This window comes from Topomyia yanbarensis, chromosome 3 (genome assembly GCF_030247195.1).
Source record: "Topomyia yanbarensis strain Yona2022 chromosome 3, ASM3024719v1, whole genome shotgun sequence".
In the NCBI taxonomy this organism is placed as follows: domain Eukaryota; kingdom Metazoa; phylum Arthropoda; class Insecta; order Diptera; family Culicidae; genus Topomyia; species Topomyia yanbarensis.
In genome coordinates this window covers 8,521,299-8,543,550 of record NC_080672.1, presented here as the reverse complement: position 1 = coordinate 8,543,550, position 22,252 = coordinate 8,521,299, and the positions used below count along the sequence as shown (strand labels likewise).

Below are 22,252 nucleotides of genomic sequence, written 5' to 3'. Positions count from 1 at the left end.
CATTTGAGAAGACCTGATTCAATTCCTAATTTTTTTAGTTTGAATAATAGCAAGGGTATGTCGATACGATCAAATGCCTTGCTAAAGTCCGTGTAAAGAGCTTCAGTGTAGTTTCCATTCTCCATTGCAATCAATGAGTAGTTAACGAATTCTAGTAAATTTGTCTTAGTTGAACGTCCTTTGAAGAACCCATGCTGCATGTTAGTAATTCTGTTTTTGATTTGATTGAATAGTTTTTCGTTAACGATTGCTTCAAAGAGTTTAGGCATACATGACATAATGGCAATTCCACGGTAGTTACATATGTCAGATTTTTTGCCACTTTTAAAAATGAGTACCAGGTACGAGCTTTTCCATAAATTGGGGAAAATGCCAGATTCAAGCGACATGTTAAAAAGCCAAAACAGAGGAGCTGTGAGTTCCAACGTTAAGTTCTTCATAAATACGGGTGGGATCCCGTCAGGTCCAGAACCTTTGGAGGCATCTAGTTTGTTTAGAGCCTCCATAATATCTTGCACACTGACATGATTGACGCCAATGTCTGTGGTGAATTCTGTGAAGAAACCGAAATATTCGCGATCACGATCTTCTTCAGAAAATGTGGTATAGATGTCTTGAAAGAAGGTTGCGAAAAGATTGCAGATTTGTTCCGCGTTGACACCGACATTTTCTTTAAGTTTCATTTTTGAAGGGAAGTTTTCCGATTTTAAATTATTTTTAACATGATTAAAGAAATTTGTTGGGCAAGATTTTATTTGAAGTTCGGTTTTTGAGTTATACTCTTCAAATGCTATTTTAATGGATAGGTTTAGTTGATCGCAAATGTCCAAATAGTTAAATAAGTTCCTTTCATTTCTGATTTTTTTATACTTTTTGTGGGCCTTTTGTTTACGATTTTTTAAATTTTTAATTTGCTCGTTATACCAAACTGGATATTTTGTGTTGCCTTGTCGCCTAATTTTTTTCAGTGGTACTTGTTCAACTATTATATCAAACAATTTTGTGTAAAAGACGTCTACTGAATTTTCGATACTTGTTTCATTTCCAAACAACGTTTGCCAATCTATACTGCTTAGTCTTTGTTTTATGTTGTCAAAATTTGCCAATTGAAATTGAAAGGCCTCTTCGTACTCGCAGTCATCGGGTCTTTTGTTATCATGTACAAATACAGAAAACTCTATTGCTGTATGAAACGCTTCATTTTTCCATAGTGGAGTTAATGATTCGGTGACACAGAAGTCTTCAAGAATGTTTGTGAATAATAAATCTAAATAACAGTTTTGCTGATTTCTAACATGATTAATTTGGTTAAATCCTAAACTTGCAGTTTTGTCAAATATGGCCTGCAGAGTTTCGTTATCCCCGACGACTGGAAGTAGAATGCTTTCATTTTCAGTGTCTGGAAAGAAGTCAATGCTTCGTTGATTGAAGTCACCATAAATATGAACTTTTACCTCTGGGGGGAGCTTGGTTATAATGTCTTCGGCAATAAGAAAAAACTTTTCAAATGTATCTTTGCGGGCATTATTTGGGGGGAAGTACACAGAGGCAAATATATGTGTTTCACCTGCCAGATGGGTTTTAACCCACACATGCTCAAATTCTTTAAATTTCCTTGTAGTAATGATTTCTGCATTAAATTTTGATGTAATTGCTATTAAAACTCCCCCTCCTGACTTCTTTTCAGACATATGAATGTCTCGGTCAGCTCTAAACACATTGTAGCTGTTCCCGAAAACTTCTTCACTTCTAACACTTTCGTCTCAACTAGTTTCTGTAGCCAAAATAATTGTATAGGAGCTACTTAAAATATTCTTGTGAATTTCATTCATTTTCGATGCACTTTTCATTCTATTAAAATTTTGACAGTAAATTAAAATTTCTACTGACGACTCTACTTGAGGAATCGAGATTACCTCTTTTTGTTGTCGTTCAAATGGCGTCGAATCTTGGCAAACTGCGGTGTCCTCGTCATTTCCTTCTTCTAGGGAATGCGTCAATGTCGTCGAAAACACGAATGTTGAGAATGGCACGCCTTACACAAAACTGTTGACAAGCGCTCCGATGTTGGGTGCATTTGCATCGTCGACCGTGGTAAATCATCCACTGGATAGGGATTCAATGTCGGTCCTCTTTGAAACTAAATTGTTGGCCTATAATTCGTGGGGGGTCCTGAGAAATGATCTTTTGCAGCCGCAAGAAGCACTCTATCCGGTGGCAGGAAACTATTGTTGTAGTGACTACTCGTATGGTTTTTGTTATAGTGGGTGTTGCCGGCCCTAAATGTGATTCTGCGATTGGTATTACTCGTATGGTTACTATTAACTGGCTGTCGTGAGTGGCGCGCTGCTTGCTCTTGATCAGGTCGAGGAAAATTTGTGGTGCTTTTGTTTTTTTCATTAACGTTATTATTATTATTTCGCCTCGATCTTTTTTTACGTCTTCTAGCCTTTTCGGCCTATTTTTGCTGGTTCAGGTTTCTTAATTTGCGTGCATCGTAATCGCTCCAGTCTGCTTTCCATACTTTCCTTGTACCCAAAAAGCGCCAACCTGAGTTATCGATATTTTTGTCGTTATTTAATTCGGCTTCCAAACTGGGGCATGAATCAAGCGATGATGCAGGAGTTCAAAAATAAATTGGAGGAAAGCGTCCAAAAACTCATATTTCGATTACTATTTGAATGAGCGATATTCCGAAAAAAGGTCAAATTTGTTACCGGTCTAATCCATATATTCACGAATTCAACGAATTCAACCGAGCATGTTAGCCCTCCGGAAGTCGCGCAAGTGGCTCGCTGAACGAGCAACTGCAGCTGCTCTAAGACAATTTCGCTAGATTTTCAATGCGGCGTGCACTCAGTGCACTAGCGCGGCTGCCGGAAGGTTACCCCGGGATATTGCCTAAAAACCTGAGGTCTAGTTTGTCCAGAAATCCATAAAAAGTTCTGAACTAGATGTTTACTAGATGCTAAAGACGCCAAACTGGCATGAGAAGCACAATGTCATCAAAAAACCCCTAACCCAGAAGCTCTACACACAGGTGCTCGTGAAGTCATATTGCATCGTGATGGACGGCGAAACTTACGTTCAGCCCGTCTTTTGTCAAACTTACCAGATCCTGTTCTCAAAAAGAAAATATATAAATCTCAACTCAACCACGAATAACAGCAAAGCAGACGCGTCTTTTTAGACACCAGCGAAACGTCGAGCGTCAACTGAAAACCAAGCTCAAGTCGTTCAGGAAGTATGTTAACGAGCAGCGAAAAGAATCCGGTTTACCATCTTGTATATCGTTTAATGGAGTTTTAGACACCGACGAAATTTACCAACTGTTCTCCGACAAATTTTCAAGCGTTTTTTCAACTAGCGCCTTCCACCACAACAATTCGCGGCCGCCGCCAATTTAACTCCTTCTCTGGGACGAACCATCAATCGAATTTGTGTCGATAATGCTGCCATTCTTGCAGCAAATGCGAAACTGAAAGCATCTTGTTCCTCGGGTCCAGATGGCGTTCCCTCGATTTTTGTCAAAAAGTGCATCAGCGGGCTTCTTGAATCACTTCGGCGAGTCTTCAAGCTATCACTCACTACTGGAACATTCCCTTCCTGCTGGAAGGCAGCGCACATATTTCCAGTTCATAAAAAGATGGGTAGGTAATGTCAGAGACACAACCGAAGTGAAGTAGAATACACATAGGCTGTTAATTCGAATGCTGCAATTTTTGCTACCTTCTGCACCTTATTTCGATATTTGTTGTTGTGCCCCGTTGTTGTGGTGCATTTTACCCCTGCACAGGTGTGTTTTGGCCTGCCCATTTTTCAAAGAGCAATTTATAATGATTTTGAAAAATCGAATATTTTTCATGTTCCTGAATATTTTGCAAAGCGATTGTGATTTCAGAGTAACATGTTGGCTAAATAATATCATTAATTAAATTCTCCCAATTGATGGTCTTTAGCTAAGTTTTGATTATATTTTCTTAGGGGTGTATTTTATCCCATCTATGTTGACATAAATGACTTGCGACGCGTTTGTGCAAATGGAATTTTGATCATACCTTGAAAATTTCAAACGTGCACCCGAGACACATGCGTTGCAAAATTCAAATGTTAGGTTTGTTCCAAAGTTTCGAGTGGGTATTTACCAACTCGATTATTTTCAAGTGTATAGTACCAAGGAGCTTTTATTCTCAGGTGATACTATCCTCGAAATCGCCGATCAGCCATGTTGGTTCTAGAAACGACAGCTAACAACATTGTTCACTACATCCCCATGCATGTTTGCTTGGATTTCAGTATGTAAACAGTTGTTCGCCGTCATTTTTCTACTCCGCAGCTTGCTGCACGCTTACCTCACTCCTCACCTAGTTACTGCCAAAGACGAATCACCTTATAACTCTAAGCACCTTGGATAGTACTACCTTTACTACTCATATTAACCACCGGCCCTGATTATTGAATATTTCATTACACATATGTATAGTGGGATCAAAATGCATTCACTTGCTGAATATTTTTAGAAATAGGCCACTTTTAAGTATGGCATGTTCAAATAAAGTAAATTAAGGGCCAAATCGGATAACTGTAAATTGTACTTATTTTACAGTTAAGAGCCAGCAGAGGGCATTTGCGCGTGGAATGTCAGCATTAGAGCAATACCCTATACATAATATGTTCAAACCCTCACCAAGCAGGTTTCTTAACTTGGAGTTTTCACAATAACCCTGCAATTGCCACGTATGATAATAACCCACAACGAATGTAGTGCCAGGCAGCGATGCCACATGTCTTTTTTTGTGAAATGTCTGCAGAAGAATAATTAAAATGTCTGTAAATGTCTCTAGATGGTTGTGTAAATCCTAGTTACACTAGAATATTAATTTAAAAATAGATTGAAATTAGAATACTATTAAGGTTGGACAGAGAATGCGCAAAATTTGCAAACGAAAAAAGCAGTTTTTTCCACACCGTATGTCAGATCTTCATAAAACTCAATCAGCGTATGTAGAATGTTGTTACAGTACTGCTGATTGATTTTCATGAAGATCTGACATACGGTGTGGAAAAAAAACTGCTTTTTTCGTTTGCGAATTTTATCCTTTCTCTGTCCAACCTTAATGAAGGAATGACTCGTAGTCGAATATAGTTATTCTAGTACAATTTTGCTAAATACTATTACTCTTTTAAAAGGCTGTAGATTTCTTGCTACGTCTGTAGGAGGCTGTCAAAAGTCTGTAGAATTCCGACATGTCTGGAAATCCCGTCATACATGCAGCAGTTATACAATTAAGCTGTGTTTATAACAGCATGTACATAGATGATATGTAAAAAGTTATCCCAGTTTGCCCCGAGTATCAAATCAACGGCAGAAACATATTATATCAGTATCCAATAAGCCAACATCATCTCCTTCACACAACACAACAACCAATGCTAAAAATCGTCATCGTCAATCATGCTACCGCTTGCCAAAAGAAAATTAACCAAATGATGAATTTATCTGAGCCCGCCACGCATAATTTAAAGAGCAAGAGAGCGGGGTCTTTCGCACTCAACCACCCCTTCGCACGCGCACACTTGCAATCCGCATATTGAGCTCCGAAAAAGAGCGTTCTGCTTTTTCTGCGATGTGCGCGTATGTACGCCACACCTGTGCATCATTGGGTGCAATGATGCCTGGCGGCAGTCATTGAATATATTCCAACCGAAGAGTTTGAGCTGACACAAAACGTAGCAGCTACTACGAGGTCAGAGAGCAAACTGACGAATTTTCTCTTATGTGCCGTTTTTATACCTGGCGAAGTTCATTTGATAAAAAAGAGGCAGTCCTAACAACGCTCGCTGCTTGGTTGAATTGTACGGACCAATCAGCGCAGATAATTACCACCTTTACAAATTACATTATTTTCGTTATCTATAATAGACGTACATTTTACGGGATCAAATACAATATACGTGCACATATTTCCGATCAGATGGTGCAAAAATATAGCGATTTCGATCAGTACAACGGAAGTTAATCGCATTTGAAGAATGGGAAAATATCTCAGCAGAAATTTTTGAAAAGGGACCCTCATATTGAAACGTTAGAAGCATTCTACTTCAAAAAGGAAATGTACGATGTACGATATTGAAAATTATTGGGGAATCTCGTGTTTAAGTGCCGTATAAAAACTATTCGAGTTGGTTGTTTTAGTTTCTTTCACTGCAAACACTACGTTGCAGATGACCAACACGGTTTTATGCCCAAACGATCGACAACGACCAACCTGCTCTCGTTCACAACATATATAATGGATGGATTCGCTGGCGGATTGCAAACCGATGCTATTTACATGGATCTATCTGCGGCCTTCGACAAAACCAACCATGATATCGCAATAGCGAAGCTGGACAAACTCGGCATTCGTGGACAACTTCTGCGCTGATGTCGTTCCTACCTCGATTAAAGGCAACTCCAAATCAGCATTAAGGCCTGTCTATCTGAACCACAAGGAAGCCATCTCGGTGCAGTAATATTCCTCCTCTACTTTAATGACGTCAATATCACATTACAAGGACCCCGCCTTTCTTTCGCCGACGACATAAAATTTTTTCGTCAACTACGGGATAAAACCGATGCCGAGCTTCTTCAGAGGGAACTGAACAGCTTTAGTACGTGGTGTGATCTAAACAGAATGGTTTTAAACCCGAGCAAATGCTCAATCGTTACGTTCACGCGGAAACGCCATCCGACTCAGTTTAACTACCAATTCTTCGGCTCGAGCATTCCAAGAGACTCTCACATCAAGGATCTCGGAGTCATCATGGATTCGGCACTAACGTTCAAACCACATATTTCATACATCGTGGATGAGGCATCACGACAGCTTGAGTTCATCTTCCGAATAGCGAAAAACTTCAGGGATGTATATTGTCTTTGGAATCCGTACTACCAGAACGGGATTAACAGAATCGAGGCTGTCCAACGCAGGTTCATACGCTTCGCTCTTCGGCATCTCCCATGGCGAACTGCTGAGCTATGAAAACCGTTGCCAGCTAATACACCTTGATACACTCAGCATTCGGAAGGACTGCTCTCGAGCCCTGTTCGTCACGGACTTACTCTCTGCCAGAGTGGATTGCCCTACAATCCTCGGACGTCTGGATCTTCAAGCCCGCGTTCGAGCTCTACGTAATAACTCTTCTGCGAGTTCCGTTCAGGAGAAACAACTATGGTTGCCAGCCGCTGTTACCGGACTCCAGCAAATTTTTAACAGTGTGGCGACGACCTTTGACTTCAACCGGACGCGGAATTCGATAAAAGCGAAAATATTGGCTATTTTAAAATGTAATTAGTTTAAGCAACCACCATTGGGGCCAAGGGGCCTGTTGGTGAAGGTAATAAACATAATAATAATGATGATATTAATCTACTAAGAAATGTTTGATATGACAGGCGATTTGCGAAAAATCGAGCGGCTACATTCTCGTTTGTAACTGACACACAAATTTCCCGTCAGTTAGACGATATATTCAAACTAACATAAAATTGGAACCAGCTAACTAGTGTCAATTACTGACAAGTGGCACACGAAACATTAAAATCCAACTTTTCTAAGTTAGGTGTGGTGCCTTCATGCGCAAATTGGTTCATCCATTTTTTTTTTCTTTAGAGGTAGAAATGTTGCATAATCTCAAGCGTTTGGCTCTCACGCCGAGACATTGATCGTTTTTCTATACTCATCAGCGACCCAGAGCTTCCGTGCTTGGCTAGCCGAGACATCACTCGGTACCAACCAGTAGCTTCCCAGTCAAAAAGGGCAAGTTGCTGGCTAACGGGGGGCTATTTGCCAACTCGGATGCGCTAATTGCCCTTCAATTTGCCAGCAAATTGCTGGCAATTAGGGGGCTATTTCAAATGCAACATTTGGGCGATTTGCCGCCGTCATTTTTTTGCCGCCTAACCCGCCCTTAAATCGCCCCCAAATCGCCCACGGAACGCGCCATTTAATCACCCCTAATTGCCTAATAATTAAAAATAATACTTATTTTCGGATTCATTATCTACTCACATATACTTACCAGTATACTAGGTAATCACCATAAGAAGAATCAACGGTGAAATTGGTATTGCACACCAAAACTTATCACAATTTGACGTTCATCAAGACTTTAGGTCAGAGATTTTGTTCCACTATATTTACACACGATTCCACAATTTCTCACATTCGTTGGCTAAATGAAGTGCACTAGACAAACAAAATACAAGCGAGAACAAGCCAATTGTTTAAAAAACTATTCTAAGCTTAAGCCAAACATGAACCGCCATGTTTGAAAAACGCAAAAACAACCAAGTCCTTTTCAGCCGCCAGAAAATTTGTCTAAGTGTTGAAATCGCCTTTAAATCGCATTCGCGAATTGCATTTGTTCCTAGGGGCAATTAGCGCAGGCGAGTTGAGTTAAACGTCAAGCTGTTTAAATCGCCTGACCATGTTCGTCCGCATTTTTTTTGACAGGGTTAAGGCACAGACAGCGATGCCAACCTTCCAGTTTAAACTGGATTCTTCCAGTTTTTTTTACAACATCCAGTCAAACAGACAATCGGAAAAATCTTCCAGTTTTTTGAAAATTGAACCAGTTTTATCCAGTTTTTTTAAAATTTTTTATTTTTTGTCTCACAAATTGTAACTTGATTCATCTTCATAGAATTTTCAAGCAAGCGATGGGGTGATGTCGAGTTCCCCAGAAAAAGATTTTAATCCACCGTAACGTAACCAGAACTCTTTTTATACCACTTGTGAGTGAAACGGTTCGGGAACGTACATTTTGATTCGATTTCAAATGAATTTTACTCAAACGTTAAGGTGGCAGTACATTGTGTCAAATATTTTGATGAACATTTGTTGAATTCTCAGCTAGTTGCTATACTGCCCATAATCGCAAGTCAGTCTCATGTTCTATGGGATTCCCAATCTACATGGGACTGACTTGTGATTATAGCCAGTATAGTGGTATCGCAAGAAAAGTTTAAGTTTAAGTTTGGCAAATGGTCTTAAATTTAGGATTGGAACCTTCAAGACAGTAAAATTCTACTGTAACTATTACAATAACAATTAAATTCGAATGTTTTAATATTTATTTTTAAATTTGGACAACAATATCATAAAACCGACTTAAATTTTCAGTAAAAGATATGGAACATACGTGTTTACTTAACAGTCGTTCATTGAATCGTCGACATGAACATTACACGGTTTAAGTAGGAATTTTTTCGAGCATCCAGTTTTTTTCCAGTTTTTTTCAAGAAAGGTTACAGTTTTTTTGAAAAAAATATTGGCAACCCTGGGCACAGAGAACAGACATCCATGATCGAACAAAAATATTTGAAAAACGTGTGTAAACATTTGAATTAATATACGATAAACACTAGCGCCGCCACACCAACCTATCCCAACTATCCGTCAAATCCATTCCGGAACCGGTTCGAAATCCTGAATGGATTTAGTATGGAATCTTGCTCGAAGAAAACAACCGATTCCGACTATATCGGTTGATGCATTTGAGCTGGAATTCATGCTGGAGATCCGAACCGGTTCCGGACTAGTTTGACTGGGTAGAGGAATAACAGCTGTCAATTCAGTCGAACTCAACCACAAAAAAACAGTAGCGCACCTGGTTTGGATATCCCAACTACCTTCGAAACCGTTAGAGATTTTACACAAGTTGAATGCTGAAGATGGACGTCTGTTCTCTGCAGTGGCGTAGTAAGAAAATTTTTCGGGGGGGGATATGAATTTTTTTTGTATATATATGAAAAAATGCTCAAAAACTTTGTGAGCAGGAAAAAATATTCAAAAACCAACTCAGGGAACGGGTTTGGGTAGTCAAGATAGGAAAGCTGGTTGTTGGTATAGAATTAATGCTCTTCCCCTACGAGGACAATCTGGGCGGCAAACTTCAGACTGTCTAATTTACTGAGCCCTTCAGTTCCCTTGTGCCATTCGGTACCACTTCCTCGTTGTGCTTCCGACTGGTTCGCGAACTACTCGGTCTAGTCCCCGACGATAGATCTAGCCTACTCCGACGAAAAGTTCCCCGGCGAGAGAAGCTCGAGCCAACCAGCCAGGTGCTGTCAGTTCGGCGATTCCGGTAAAGTAGGGGTTTGCTGGAGCTCCGGCGCGACTGGTGGTGTATCGTCGCGGTCTACGCGGTCTCGTTCCCGGCGGTGAATCTGACTGTAAGCTGACGGAGAGGTCCCAGACGAAAGAAGTTCTCCCGATACCGATTCTTATTTGGTTTCAGTACAACAACTTCTTGAGCCCTTTGGCTCCGTAACCGGTGCCATTTAGCACCGCAACTCCTTTAAACCATTTAGTTCTCTTCTTGGGCCATTTAGCACTACTTCCTTGATGGTCCATTCAGTCCTCGACTTGTTCGCGAACAACTCGATCTGGTCCCCGACGATGGATCTGACCTACTCCGACAGAGAATTCCCCGGCGAGAGAAGTTCTCCTGAGATCGAGCTAATCAGCTAGGTGCCGAGGTCAGTTCGGCGATTCTGGTGAAGCAGGGTATCCGGTGCACTGGTGCGCCAATGACCCGCGACTAGTGGTGTTTCGTCGCTGTCTACTCAGTCTAGGCGGCGAATCTAGCTTACGCTAACGGAGAGTTCCCTGGCGAAAAAAGTTTTCCCAATATCGATTCTTCTTTAGTTTTCGCTATTTTTCTATCGGAACAACCGGTGGGGTGCCGTGGTCGTTCTGGCTATTCATTCCGAGTGGAGCGTGACGTCCGGTTCGCTGGTGTTTCGACGACTCATACTCGCTGCTCTGTTGCAGTCTACTCGACTAGTCCTCGGCGGTGGATCTAGCTTATACCTGCGGAGAGTTCCCTGGCGGTGATTGCTCTCCCGAAACCGTTGTTCGATGTCCATCCCGCTGTAAGACGGTCATGATCTACATCAACGGTTCTCAACCTTTTTCGTACCACGGACCCCTTAGATATCACACTGGGTTGCTGCGGACCCCCACAGATAAACATCAATTTTGTATGCTATCAATATGTTATTTTCAGTTTGTTAGGAAACATGACGTGAAATTTCAATATGCACTCGGAAAATATATTTTTCTTTACGGACTCCCAGCAATGACTTCGCGGCCCCCTAGGGGTCCGCGGACCCAAGAGTGAGAATCACTGATCTACATCATATCTCTGTTTACTGCGTTACACGTCTTTACGAGGCTTGTCATTCTGTAGGCTACATTATTCGGGTTGATGTCCGGTACTCCCGTTTTAAGTAGCTCCCTGCACGTCGCTTCAAACCTCGGACATTCAAAGACTCTCCTCGGACATTCAAAGACTTCAAAACTCGGACATTCAAAGACGCTCCGGTGTCTCCTCGATGTTCACACACTCCAGGCACAGTGTTGACGTTGCGTACCCACACCGATGAAGATACTCCTTAAGCAGCCGTGGCTCGGTAGGAGCTGTTTCAGGTGGAAGGTCATCTCTCCGTGCTTTCTATTGATCCACGTCGACAGGTTTGGATGAGCCGGTAGGTCCACTTACCTTTCTCCGTATTATCCCATTCCTGCTGCTACGTCACCATCGAATCGATACTCATCATCTTCCTCACGTTTCTGACGTTTCATTGATTGTAGCTCTTGATATCCTCCGTCAGGGTAATGCAGATGGGGATCATCTCGGCGTCAAGGCATACTGCCTCCGGTACGCAATCGCAACTCATACGACCAGCAGTCGAAGCGTCCAGTACAGCTTTTCGCGGTTTCACTTGGTTTTCAGCGCCGCACCCCAAGCAGGAGCCCCATATCGCAGTATCGATGACGAAACACTAGATAAAGACCCGACAATTCGCATGTGTAATCAACGTGGTTGTTAAAGCTCAATCAGTCGTCGATTATCACTCCCAATTGTTTCAGTGCACGCTTCGATGCATTCACATGCCCTTCGATGGTGATCTGTATCCGCTGAACCGCTTTGCAGTTGCTGTCCAACAACAAATCCGTCTTGTAGTGAGCCATTTGCAGCTTGACCTGTTCATCCAGCTCTCGATCGCATAGATTGTGTCCGTCGCCGACACCTCCATTTCTTCAAGTGTCTCACCGTTAGTGACACATCGTCCACGAAACCAACGATTTTCACTTTCCTGGGTAGCCGCAGTGTTAAGACCCCACACTGATAGAATATATTCGTAAATCGCTAGGAATTAATTTCGTACAAACAACTTTCATAAAATATACGAATTTTTCCTACATATGATGAATCGTTCGTAGTTCTATCGAAACACTTTTATTTTTTATTGCGAGTTTTTCGTGAAAACCGCGAAATGACTTTCGTTGGCTTATTACGAAACAGCTTCATTCAGCAAACGAGTCGTTCGCTGTTATATACGAATATCTTTATAATATTTACGAGCACCATTCGTCAAACCGTCCACATCAAAAGAGCAATATGGAGCAATTGTTGCTATACGTCAGATAATTGTTATTGTCTGACTATTTAGTAGTCGTGTCCGTGTCCACCGGTTGCAGGCAGATTTCATGAACCTCTTTCGCTTCCAGTTGATTCAGAATCTGGAGCAGTATAGAATCAGTTGAGCCGTCGCGAACTGCTCGTTGATTTTTTATGAATAATTTTGAGTTTTTCTCTGCCGGAGCAATATCGGTGCTGTCAAACATCGATCCCAAAAGATTGAATGCGACCAACGAAATCGTTTGTAATATACATAAACGTTTATTAAAATAAACGAAACATTTCGTTTCTTTCACGAAAAATAATGTCGATAATTTTCGTACAACGTAAACTAAATAAGTAAAATTTACGAAAACTTTCGTTCATCAAGCGGCCATTTCTTCGTACTACAATAAAATCGATTTGGCCACATCGATTTTTTTAAATAAAAAAAACGATATTGTCAAACTTCGATCCCAAAAGATCGACTGAAAACAATAAGAGGCTAATAAATACGAAAACTTTTCTAAGATAAACGAAAAGATTTCGTGCGACCAACGAAATCGTTCACAAATGTTTATTAAAATAAACAAAACATTTCATTTCATTCACGAAAAATAATGTCGTTAGCAACGATAACATTCGTGCAGTGTACATTAAATGTGTAAAATTTACGAAAGCTTTCGTTCACCATACGGCCATTCTTGTTCATAAAATGAACGAAACTTACTATTTACAATGCACGAAAATACTACGTTGCAGAAAACGACGAATGAATTCGTGCATTGCATGATTCATTATATTCACGAATTTATATTATCAGTGCATCGTACATCCCATTCCAAAGTGTTGGACAGAGAATGGAGCCCTGAGTAACGCCCGCTGCGACTCGCAGTGCCTTCTGCCCTTTTGTTCGTCTGGTACAGCAGTGCTCTACTCTGGAAGTAGCTCTTCAGGATCTGGTTCATTCTTTTATGCCACGCTGCGGCATTGGTCTATTCGGGGCTGGATGGCCCGGTGACTTCCCTGACTTTGGCAGCAACATCAGATTCTGCACCTTCCTCATTTCGGGGATTACCATCGTCTAAAGACTTCAGCAGTAGCATCCTGAACATGTCCGGATATGCCAGGATCGCAGCTTTCAGCGCCACGGTTGGTATTCCATCCGGACCGGGGGTTTTCTTTGATTTTAGTCACATCGACGCGTCTTTGAGCTCGTCGTTAGTCACTTGCCACTCGACTGTGTTGCCTCCTTCCTCTTCGCCGTACGGTGTCGGTGACCAGGTAGTAGAATCGTGATTCGGGAAGAGACCCTCAACGATTATCTTTAGCTTACCCGGGCATATTTCAGCTGGTGTCGACGGACCCTCGTCTTCGTCATGACGAATCAGTACGCGTCCCCCAGGGATTGGCGTTTATTTCTCAGCACAGCTACTTATGGCAATTGGCTGGCTAATCTTGATCTCCCGTTTTAAAGAGTCCCTACCTTCTAGATACGTCGCTTGCGCTTTTTTCTCACTCTCCGATATTGCGCTCTGAGCCCGCCTGTTAATGACCTATTCTAACTACTCTAATGCTGGATATATCGAAATTAAAAAAAAAATCAAACTATTTTGTTTTGACAAATAAAGGTAAATGATTTTAGTACTATTACGCAATTGAAAAAGTTTTTTTTTTTTTTTTTTTTTTTATTTCGATTATAGAGGTTTTAACCTTAAGGTCATTCGCCTCTTCGGGTTAGAAAATCTCTTATGAAAAATTTCTAACCCTATGTGCGGGGTCGGGACTCGAACCCAGGTGCGCTGCGTACAAGGCAATTGATTTACCAACTACGCTACACCCTCCCCTTTGAAAAAGTTATCAAATTAAGTCAAATTAAGATAAAAGGTTGAAAGCATTCGAAACTATCGGCTATTGTCAGTCCATCGCAGGTGGATACTCATCCGACGGCGTCCGACCGTTGGTTTGAGAGCAATTTAAAAATTGTAGTTTTTACGTAATTTTGGTGCTTTTTATAAAACATTATAAGAAACTATAAGTCTTATTTAACTGAATCGCCTGCTAAGATTTGTTATCAGTTTCGTAAATTGTTTACCGTTTGTAATAGTCATAAATTTTCGATGAAAAACCCTCACCTCCCTCCCTCCTCACCTTTTCAAACCAGCGGTAGAACTTGTAGATGAGGAACAAAGAGTCATCGAGGAATGTTAACGTTACACACTTTTCTTTAGTATAATGTAGCACTTCCGAAACAAGTTTTTTTTACTTTTGTTCATAATTGATAAACTGAAAGTGTTTTTTCAGCACAAAATCGTCATCTCCACAACCATTTCGGCCAGTGAAAAAACACCCAACCTGCCACCGTTGGCAATCAGCGACTACGACAAAAACGACACAGCACTGCAATTTTGTTTTTGTTTCGTACTTTTTCATATATGTTTTTACTATGCTTTACCTCAGTCTACTTTCTACTTCTGCCGCAGTCAGACGTACAATCGAGCCAAGTGAACAACAGGCCTCTCGATCTAGTGTGCATTGTCTCGAGAACAAAGGAAATATCGGATTATTCTTGTCATCATGAGTAAAATTGACGAAAAAGCTCTACTCCGACCCAACGCAGCGGTCGTTGACTTTAAATTTTGTTTAAAACGACCGAGTTTTAGTGAAGTGGAATACCTTCTGAAGGTAAAAATGCAACTTAGGCTTGCGGAAGTCTTGTACCTTCAGTATCATCATCTTCGCAATGTAGTGTTAATATCATTCAACACGTTAGCACAAGCCGAGCGTTTCATTTTGAAGAATAACTTAAAACACGTGGTTGAAAGTGACAACGTTGGAATTAAGATTCCCGTATACATTGAGAATGATTATATAGATGTAAGGTTATATGACCTATCACCTCGTACCCCTCCTGAGCCAATTGCAAAATGCATGTCGCAATACGGAGAAGTAGAATCCGTTACACCTGATACTTGGAGAAACTTCTTCCCGGGTACTCCTAACGGCGTTTTTGTAGTGAGGATGCGGGTTGAAAGGCCTATACCCTCCTACTTGGCAATAAAACTCAATACTCACGGAACTACAATTATGCAAACTACGCTATGCACCCACGAGGGGCAAACTCCTACGTGCAAGTATTGTAATCAGACAGCTCATCATGGACAACCTTGCGCGGAAGATGCAGAGGAAAATGCATCTCAACCGATTGCCAACTCATCTACGGCAAACCAACCAAAAACAGAGTTTTCAATACCAATGCCTGAACCACAAACGGTGGCCAAATTTGTGGCAGCTGTTCAGACCATAATGACAGCCGCAAAAGAATCATCCAGCACCCCGAAAGCAACTGTAAGTAACATTGGCAACGAATGCAGTAACAATGACGACGGATTTACACTGATCAACAATAAGTGCAAGAAGCAAGGGAGAACATCTGATCCCGGACACCAAGCCAGCTTCGACCGGGACGTGAAAAACAAGAGAGAATCAAATGACCCCCCTGACGCTGTTTGCCAACAGACTTCGCGAAAAAAGGTCTCCGCTCGCAACAAAAAGTTGCACGCACGAGATCCAATTAATTAATTCTTGTTTGTATTTTTATTTTTACATGTATTGTAAACGTATAAAAGATCCACGGCTCCGTTAAGCTACCGCTATGAGCCATGTCAAATAAACGAATTAAAAATAAAATATGCTTTACCTGTTCACTCATAATTAACGATTATTTAAGTTTCCTTTGAAAAAGGCCGCCAAATACGGTCGAAACGTCGGGCAGTTTTAAAAACAATTCGTTTGCTCAAGCTAAATTGACTGAGAAAGCCGTAAATATTCACAGATAACATAACAAGTTTTGGAATGGTCATCAATAAAACAAGGTAATGTATGTATTGTCTCCAATATACAAATATAATTTTGAAAATTATATTTGTTAGAAAATCGTCCTACTAATGTTACTATAGCTACCATTCACAATGGTTTCGGTTAGGTTGAGTTTTTGAAGAAATATTAGAAGAAAACAAATTTCACACTGTTAAGTGGATTTTTTATGAAAAATGTGCTCAAGATCAAATATTTAAGCTTCTCTTGAATTATAATTGCAAAATAATATATAGAACAGCAGAAAATAATTTTGTCCAGGTTTTCGGCCTAGTTACCCCATGCGCCGTCTACTGCATGGCCCTAGTTTTCGTGATGTTGTCTTGTTAGATCAGCCTATCAACGTACTTGATTCTGTTGTTCGCCGAAGTAACTCAACAACGTCCTTCTTCGTGCTGCAGCAGGGTTCTATTGGCCGATGCGGTAGCGAATCGCCTGGTGGTCTCTATGGGGATACTTCTCTCACACTCTCCAGTCCATGTACGCCGTCAGTCAAGGACTACAGAATGTGGCGAAATTTCTCTCGGTAGCGATATCCGTTTCGTGAACCATTAAGCTCCTAGCTCCTCGCTTATTATAGTCCTCGGAGGTCGGGCTGGCCTCCACAACGTGCCGACAGGTAGGTGTCGAGTCTGCAGCGAATTTTCACTACAAGGAAATATTTTCACAAGATAACTTTTGCAAATGAAACTTTGAGAATTTCATTTTAAATATTAGGTATATTTTTGTTTAACATATTCAATTTTTTCAAATTTCTCCAAAATATTTCGGGGGGGGGGGGGGGGGTTTCATCCCCAAAACCCCCCCGCTACTACGCCACTGGTTCTCTGTGCTTAAGGCGTTCACATATGTTGTGTGAGCTGTTTGGATTGAGTGTCTAACTGGAGCCAGTTTGATGTTAGCTTGGATATATCGTCTGACAGTATGTGGAACACGCAACATTCACTAACAGTTCACAGTTTATGGAACGAATGATTCACTACGTTTTCCACTAGTTCTTACTCGTGAAATTTTCCTGACTCGACAACTACTTAATGTCATCATCAATGACGTAACACCGGCATTTCGTTAGCAGCACCATCTAAAGTTTCCAGGCACGCGTTTTGACAGCGCTCTGCTGGCGTTGGTCTCAACTTAAGAAGTTCTGCACTTTATACGTTTTGAATCTGGAACGTTGCTTGACTCCTGGATGAAACTTTGCGAAACATTAATTCGTTTGACCAAGTCCCACGTCGAAATGTTCGAACTCAGCTTGAAATGAGCAATCAACGCTTCCTCGTTTTTTGCGCGTTCTTCCCGGTTTTCGTCCAGCTTCTGACTTGTAGTCCACTATCATCTGGAACCTGTGGATGACCTTTGAGAGGGTCGAGGAATGTAGTTTTCCCAAGACGTGATGCGACAACACAGGATTTTGCATGTGGATGAACAAAACCCTTTCGCGAACGGTTTGCTGATATTCTTCCACATCAACCGGAATCTCACTAACAACTGCACAACTTAGCAGAGGTAAACAATAAATTCTAAAGAGACACTGGTTAAATTTGGTTCATTTCGGTCAAGTATGAAAAGGTTACAAAAGTTTGAAAGTGTCGGAATAATTATAATGTAAAGGCCATGCAATAAAATCTGACCTTTGAAAACGTATCCGTTTAGTTCGGTAGCTTCCGATTCACGCGTTATTTGTCGATTCATTTACATACGAATTTAGTATATTACGTCACATGAATTATCCCTATATTTTGGTATTCTAATTAAAGTTCAACACCTAACATTCCGTCCCATTCACAGATCGCCGAACAATCGGATCCGCGTGGCACTGAGCGTCCTGATCCGGCTGCTTCTGCCACTAACCCATGGGCTGGCGCGAGGATGGAACGGACTGCGAGGCTTTCGCATGCTGCAGCTATTTCGAAAGATACGCGAAAGTCGCGGCCTACTGACGACACTGTTTGCCTTCGCCGCCAATACCGTCTCAATGAGCCTGTCCTCGGTTCAAGGTGAAATTGATTGTGTCTTACATTGCATACATTACATACCTTCCTATAACCGTTTACTTGGTGTGTTGGGTTGCATCGCCTACTGCTAGCGCGCTGTTGGTTCGTTATAAAGCGGGTTTGCTATTGTTGTTGATTGGGGGTCGTGAAGTGGTTCAATATACTGTCTGATTGATTAAGCGTGAAATATTTATTAATGTGTAGCACCGCATCGTCAATGTATGGAGCCAGTTCCGTATCGTAATTTTTCTTCGAGATCATCTTTGATGTAACGTTTCCAGTAATATAACGTTTGTGCGTTTGAGTCAACAAACTGCGAGCGTTCATTAGGCTAACCAGAAGCTTGCACCTGCATATATGATGAATGCAACTAGTCTGTTCATACACATTAGGGTGGTAGTTATTTTGCGATGTCGGAATTTTATCCATAGTCGGTCAAAAAATGAATCAAGGTAACAAAAAAGAATTCGGGCAACATTTGAGCGAAAGTGGACAATATTAACACGTGCCCCAAAGAAATTGAAGTTTATAAATTCTTAAGGGTAAACATGTTGAGTTTATCACGAAAAGGCAATTTCAATTACTTCACTATTACTAGAATATACCTTTCACAATCTTTTTGAATATGAATATGTATAATCAGAACTATGTATCATACTCCAACCGAAGAAAAATCATTTAAAATTTACAATTTATCCACTGCTTACTTACTCAAATAGAACGATAACTCGTACATAATGTGCACATTTAAAACTTATGCAATGCTCATTATTAAATAACAAGCTATCTAGCCTATATATACTTCTGTGTAACGCAATAAAACAAAGAAAAAAAAAGAAAAAAAACTTATCAGTTGATTATTTACCATTTAAAACTTGCTTGTAGACCAAATCAATATCCTTTAATAATAAACAAAGTGTACCAGAAGCGTCACTTGAAATAATCTCATTAGAGTCTGCTATGCAACAATTACGTTTTAAAAACAGTAATTAGCGATTTACCAACCGTTTGATGCCGTAATAGAAGGCACGCTCGGTAGTGAAAATTGTTTCTTCCACTACACATTCCCCCTCAACCGACAGAATGTTTCGGACGTATCCTGACACGCTAGCGGCACGCGATTCCGTCCTACTAGATCCCATTTGGAATAGTAGCAATAAGTTCTATCCTCAGCTGTCATACCTAACATGCTTTCTGATACTTTTCGTAGTGGCCCATCGAATAGATCCTTTGCTGCGAGTTATCAAGCTACGCAAAAACTCATCCGCAGCGGGACGAAATACGCTGGAAGCAGGTGGCACAGTAGCTGGACGCAACCGACGACACACGAATACGGCTTTACAGGAAACTCCAGACAAGTGCGTTGAGATGGTGGTGCTGGCAGAACCTCCCGCCGGTCAACCGATTCGGGCCGATGTGGTGTTGATCCATGGGTTACATGGTTCGTTGGTAAACACCTGGAAGCAAGGATTGTGGAACAGTGAAGGAAAGTTGGAACACTTTGAACGACCACCGAAGCCGCCGATAAGACCTCCGAAGCGGCAACGGCATTCCCGAGCGAACCTGTTTGCTCCGCCTCACGTTTCCAAGAAGCCAAAGTTTGAAGATGAATGGAGTGACGACGACGATCAGTATGATGACGCGATTGAGAGTACGTCGTACAGATTCGCGAAGCACCGATTTACTTACGAGTGTGGGGAACCGGATAAGATTCATTTTGCGGACGAGATGGAATACAGTTTTCCTACGTTCAGGCTGAGAATAGAGGAAGAAGAGAGTAATCGGATTTCTCAAGGTTTCACGGAGAAGCGGTTTCATGGTAAAAGAAAATCAAAAATAAAAAAGGACGAATCGTGGTCACCTTGCTGGCCGGGTGACTGGTTGCCGTTGGATTGTCCTGGTGTACGTGTCATTGCTCTCAACTATACGACCGATCCGTACCTTTGGAGACCCGTATGGATCACGAAGAGGCATCGGTAAGTCACTGAAATTCAATAAATAGTTTACACTTAACTTAACTAATACTTTTCTATTTGCAACAGCTCCAACTTGGTGGATCGTTCGCGGGAGATGGCCGATATGCTAATATCCAAGGGCGTCGGTAAGGGTCATCCGATCATCTGGGTCGGTCATTCGAAGGGAGGTATCTTTATCAAGCAGATAATTGTGGACGCGTGGGAAAGTGGCAGACCGGCGGCAGAGCCCCTATGGCGATCGTCACGCGCGACACTGTTTTACTCCGTACCACACAGGGGATCTCCGCTGGCGGACTTCAACCTACCTCTGCTACGGCAATCGGTTGAGTTAACCGAGATTCAAAAAAGTGAGTCCCAATAGAAAAAGATTAATATTGAATGGTAATCGGTATTGTTACGTTTTCAGATTGTGCCAGCATTCTGGAGCTTCATCGACGCTTCGTTGCCCTGTATCGAGGAGGTCATCTCAAAATTGATGTGTTTAGCTTCGTCGAAACGGCCTTAACACTGATGTCAGTTCTGTACCTGCGCATCGTCGGTATCGACTCAGCCGGTAAGCATTGGTTGGCTGTTTCGTGAGTGAATGATTGCAATAACAAAAACTTTTCCTTTCTCGATTTTTCTACGTACGCCCGGCCTAAACGCACGCACTGTGTTGACCTTCGCTGCTTGCGCTAGATCCCGGCATCGGCGATGTGTGTGGCGTGCACCTTGACCATCGAGAAATTTGTAAACCCCGCAGCCGCAACTGCATTCTCTACACTGAGCTGGTCAAGATGATCAACAAGGTGAGCTGAGCAAGCGGATGAATGGCCGTTTTATCGGTGCAATAGGACATCGTAGTAGGCCGAACATGTAACCACCACCCGTTAGACGAACGGATATATTTGTTTTAAAATATTTTCTACTTGTTGGATTATTTGCTGTTTTGTATTAGGTAGATTTTTTAACATTGAAATTACATTTTTTTTAATTTTATAAAGTTTAAATATGCGGTAGAGAGAAGTTTTCAGTAACTATTTCGGTTGTATGAGGCGCTCAGTACTAGAACACATAAAAATAGGTAATTTTAATACTTTGAGACAGACACATGAGCCATTGAAAGGAAAAAAATCTACATCAAAGCAATACTAAAATAGAAATTATTACGATATCAAACTCAGTTTTCAACTCATATACCCCAATTATGCGCGATTGCAGCTATATTATTTAGATTAATTAACTCATCAACCCACAATAGAAAACATCCCAAAGTCATTTCCAGCGTTAGGCGTTATCACTATTCTATTAACCCCTCAAGGTATGGCAGTACCAAAAAAGTAATTAATTCTAACATTGAGTTACCACCGACCACAAGAATAAGAATATGTACAGAAATTAAAGAAGATAGCAGCGTACATTTGGGAAAGTCCAAAGCGGAACCAATTTTAACTATTATTTCTAATCAATATTTCTTTAGCTGACAGAGCAAACCGGTACATACTGTGTTATTTGATATATGTATCCTATATACCGAAAAACAGATAGTCATTAGTTGTTACAAGAAAAATGATACATAAACATCTAGACCATGTGATAAATAGAGATTAGCGTTTGGAGTGCAAAGTTAATCTGATTCAAATAAACCGTTTTAAATTAGTGGTTTTGTTTTATTTTTGTTTTTAAGCTTGGACGACAACCGAAACATTTAATTGGAATTTGAAAAATTTTGTACATTTGACTAAATTTGCCTAACATATTAAATGAAATTCTCTAAGTTATCTTCTGAGAATATTTCCTTGAAGTGAAAATTGATGAAAGGCCTCGGTTGACTCATTGTGGAGGATAGGTCCACTGCCAAGGATTACATCGAGTAGATCGCAATTAAGCTGAGAGCTAAATGGCGCATGCGTATCGTGGAAAAATTTGTTCACGAAATGGACATCGGTATCGAGAGAAATTCCGCCGACGGTG

General features: G+C 41.1%; 1 protein-coding gene across 2 annotated transcripts in view; it reads left to right on the top strand.

Moving 5' to 3' along the window:
• The window catches only part of LOC131694343 (uncharacterized), a 55,900-nt gene extending 33,963 nt beyond the window's left edge, over positions 1-21,937 (top strand). For both annotated transcript variants that reach the window (XM_058983017.1, XM_058983015.1), the window contains exons 3-7: positions 18,118-18,326; positions 19,534-20,299; positions 20,366-20,646; positions 20,706-20,852; positions 20,978-21,937. In XM_058983017.1, the coding sequence (XP_058839000.1) occupies positions 18,118-18,326; positions 19,534-20,299; positions 20,366-20,646; positions 20,706-20,852; positions 20,978-21,096 (1,522 nt within the window). In that variant the 3' untranslated portion in view covers positions 21,097-21,937. The remainder of the gene's footprint in view (positions 1-18,117; positions 18,327-19,533; positions 20,300-20,365; positions 20,647-20,705; positions 20,853-20,977) is intronic.
• Positions 21,938-22,252: the final 315 nt, after the last annotated feature.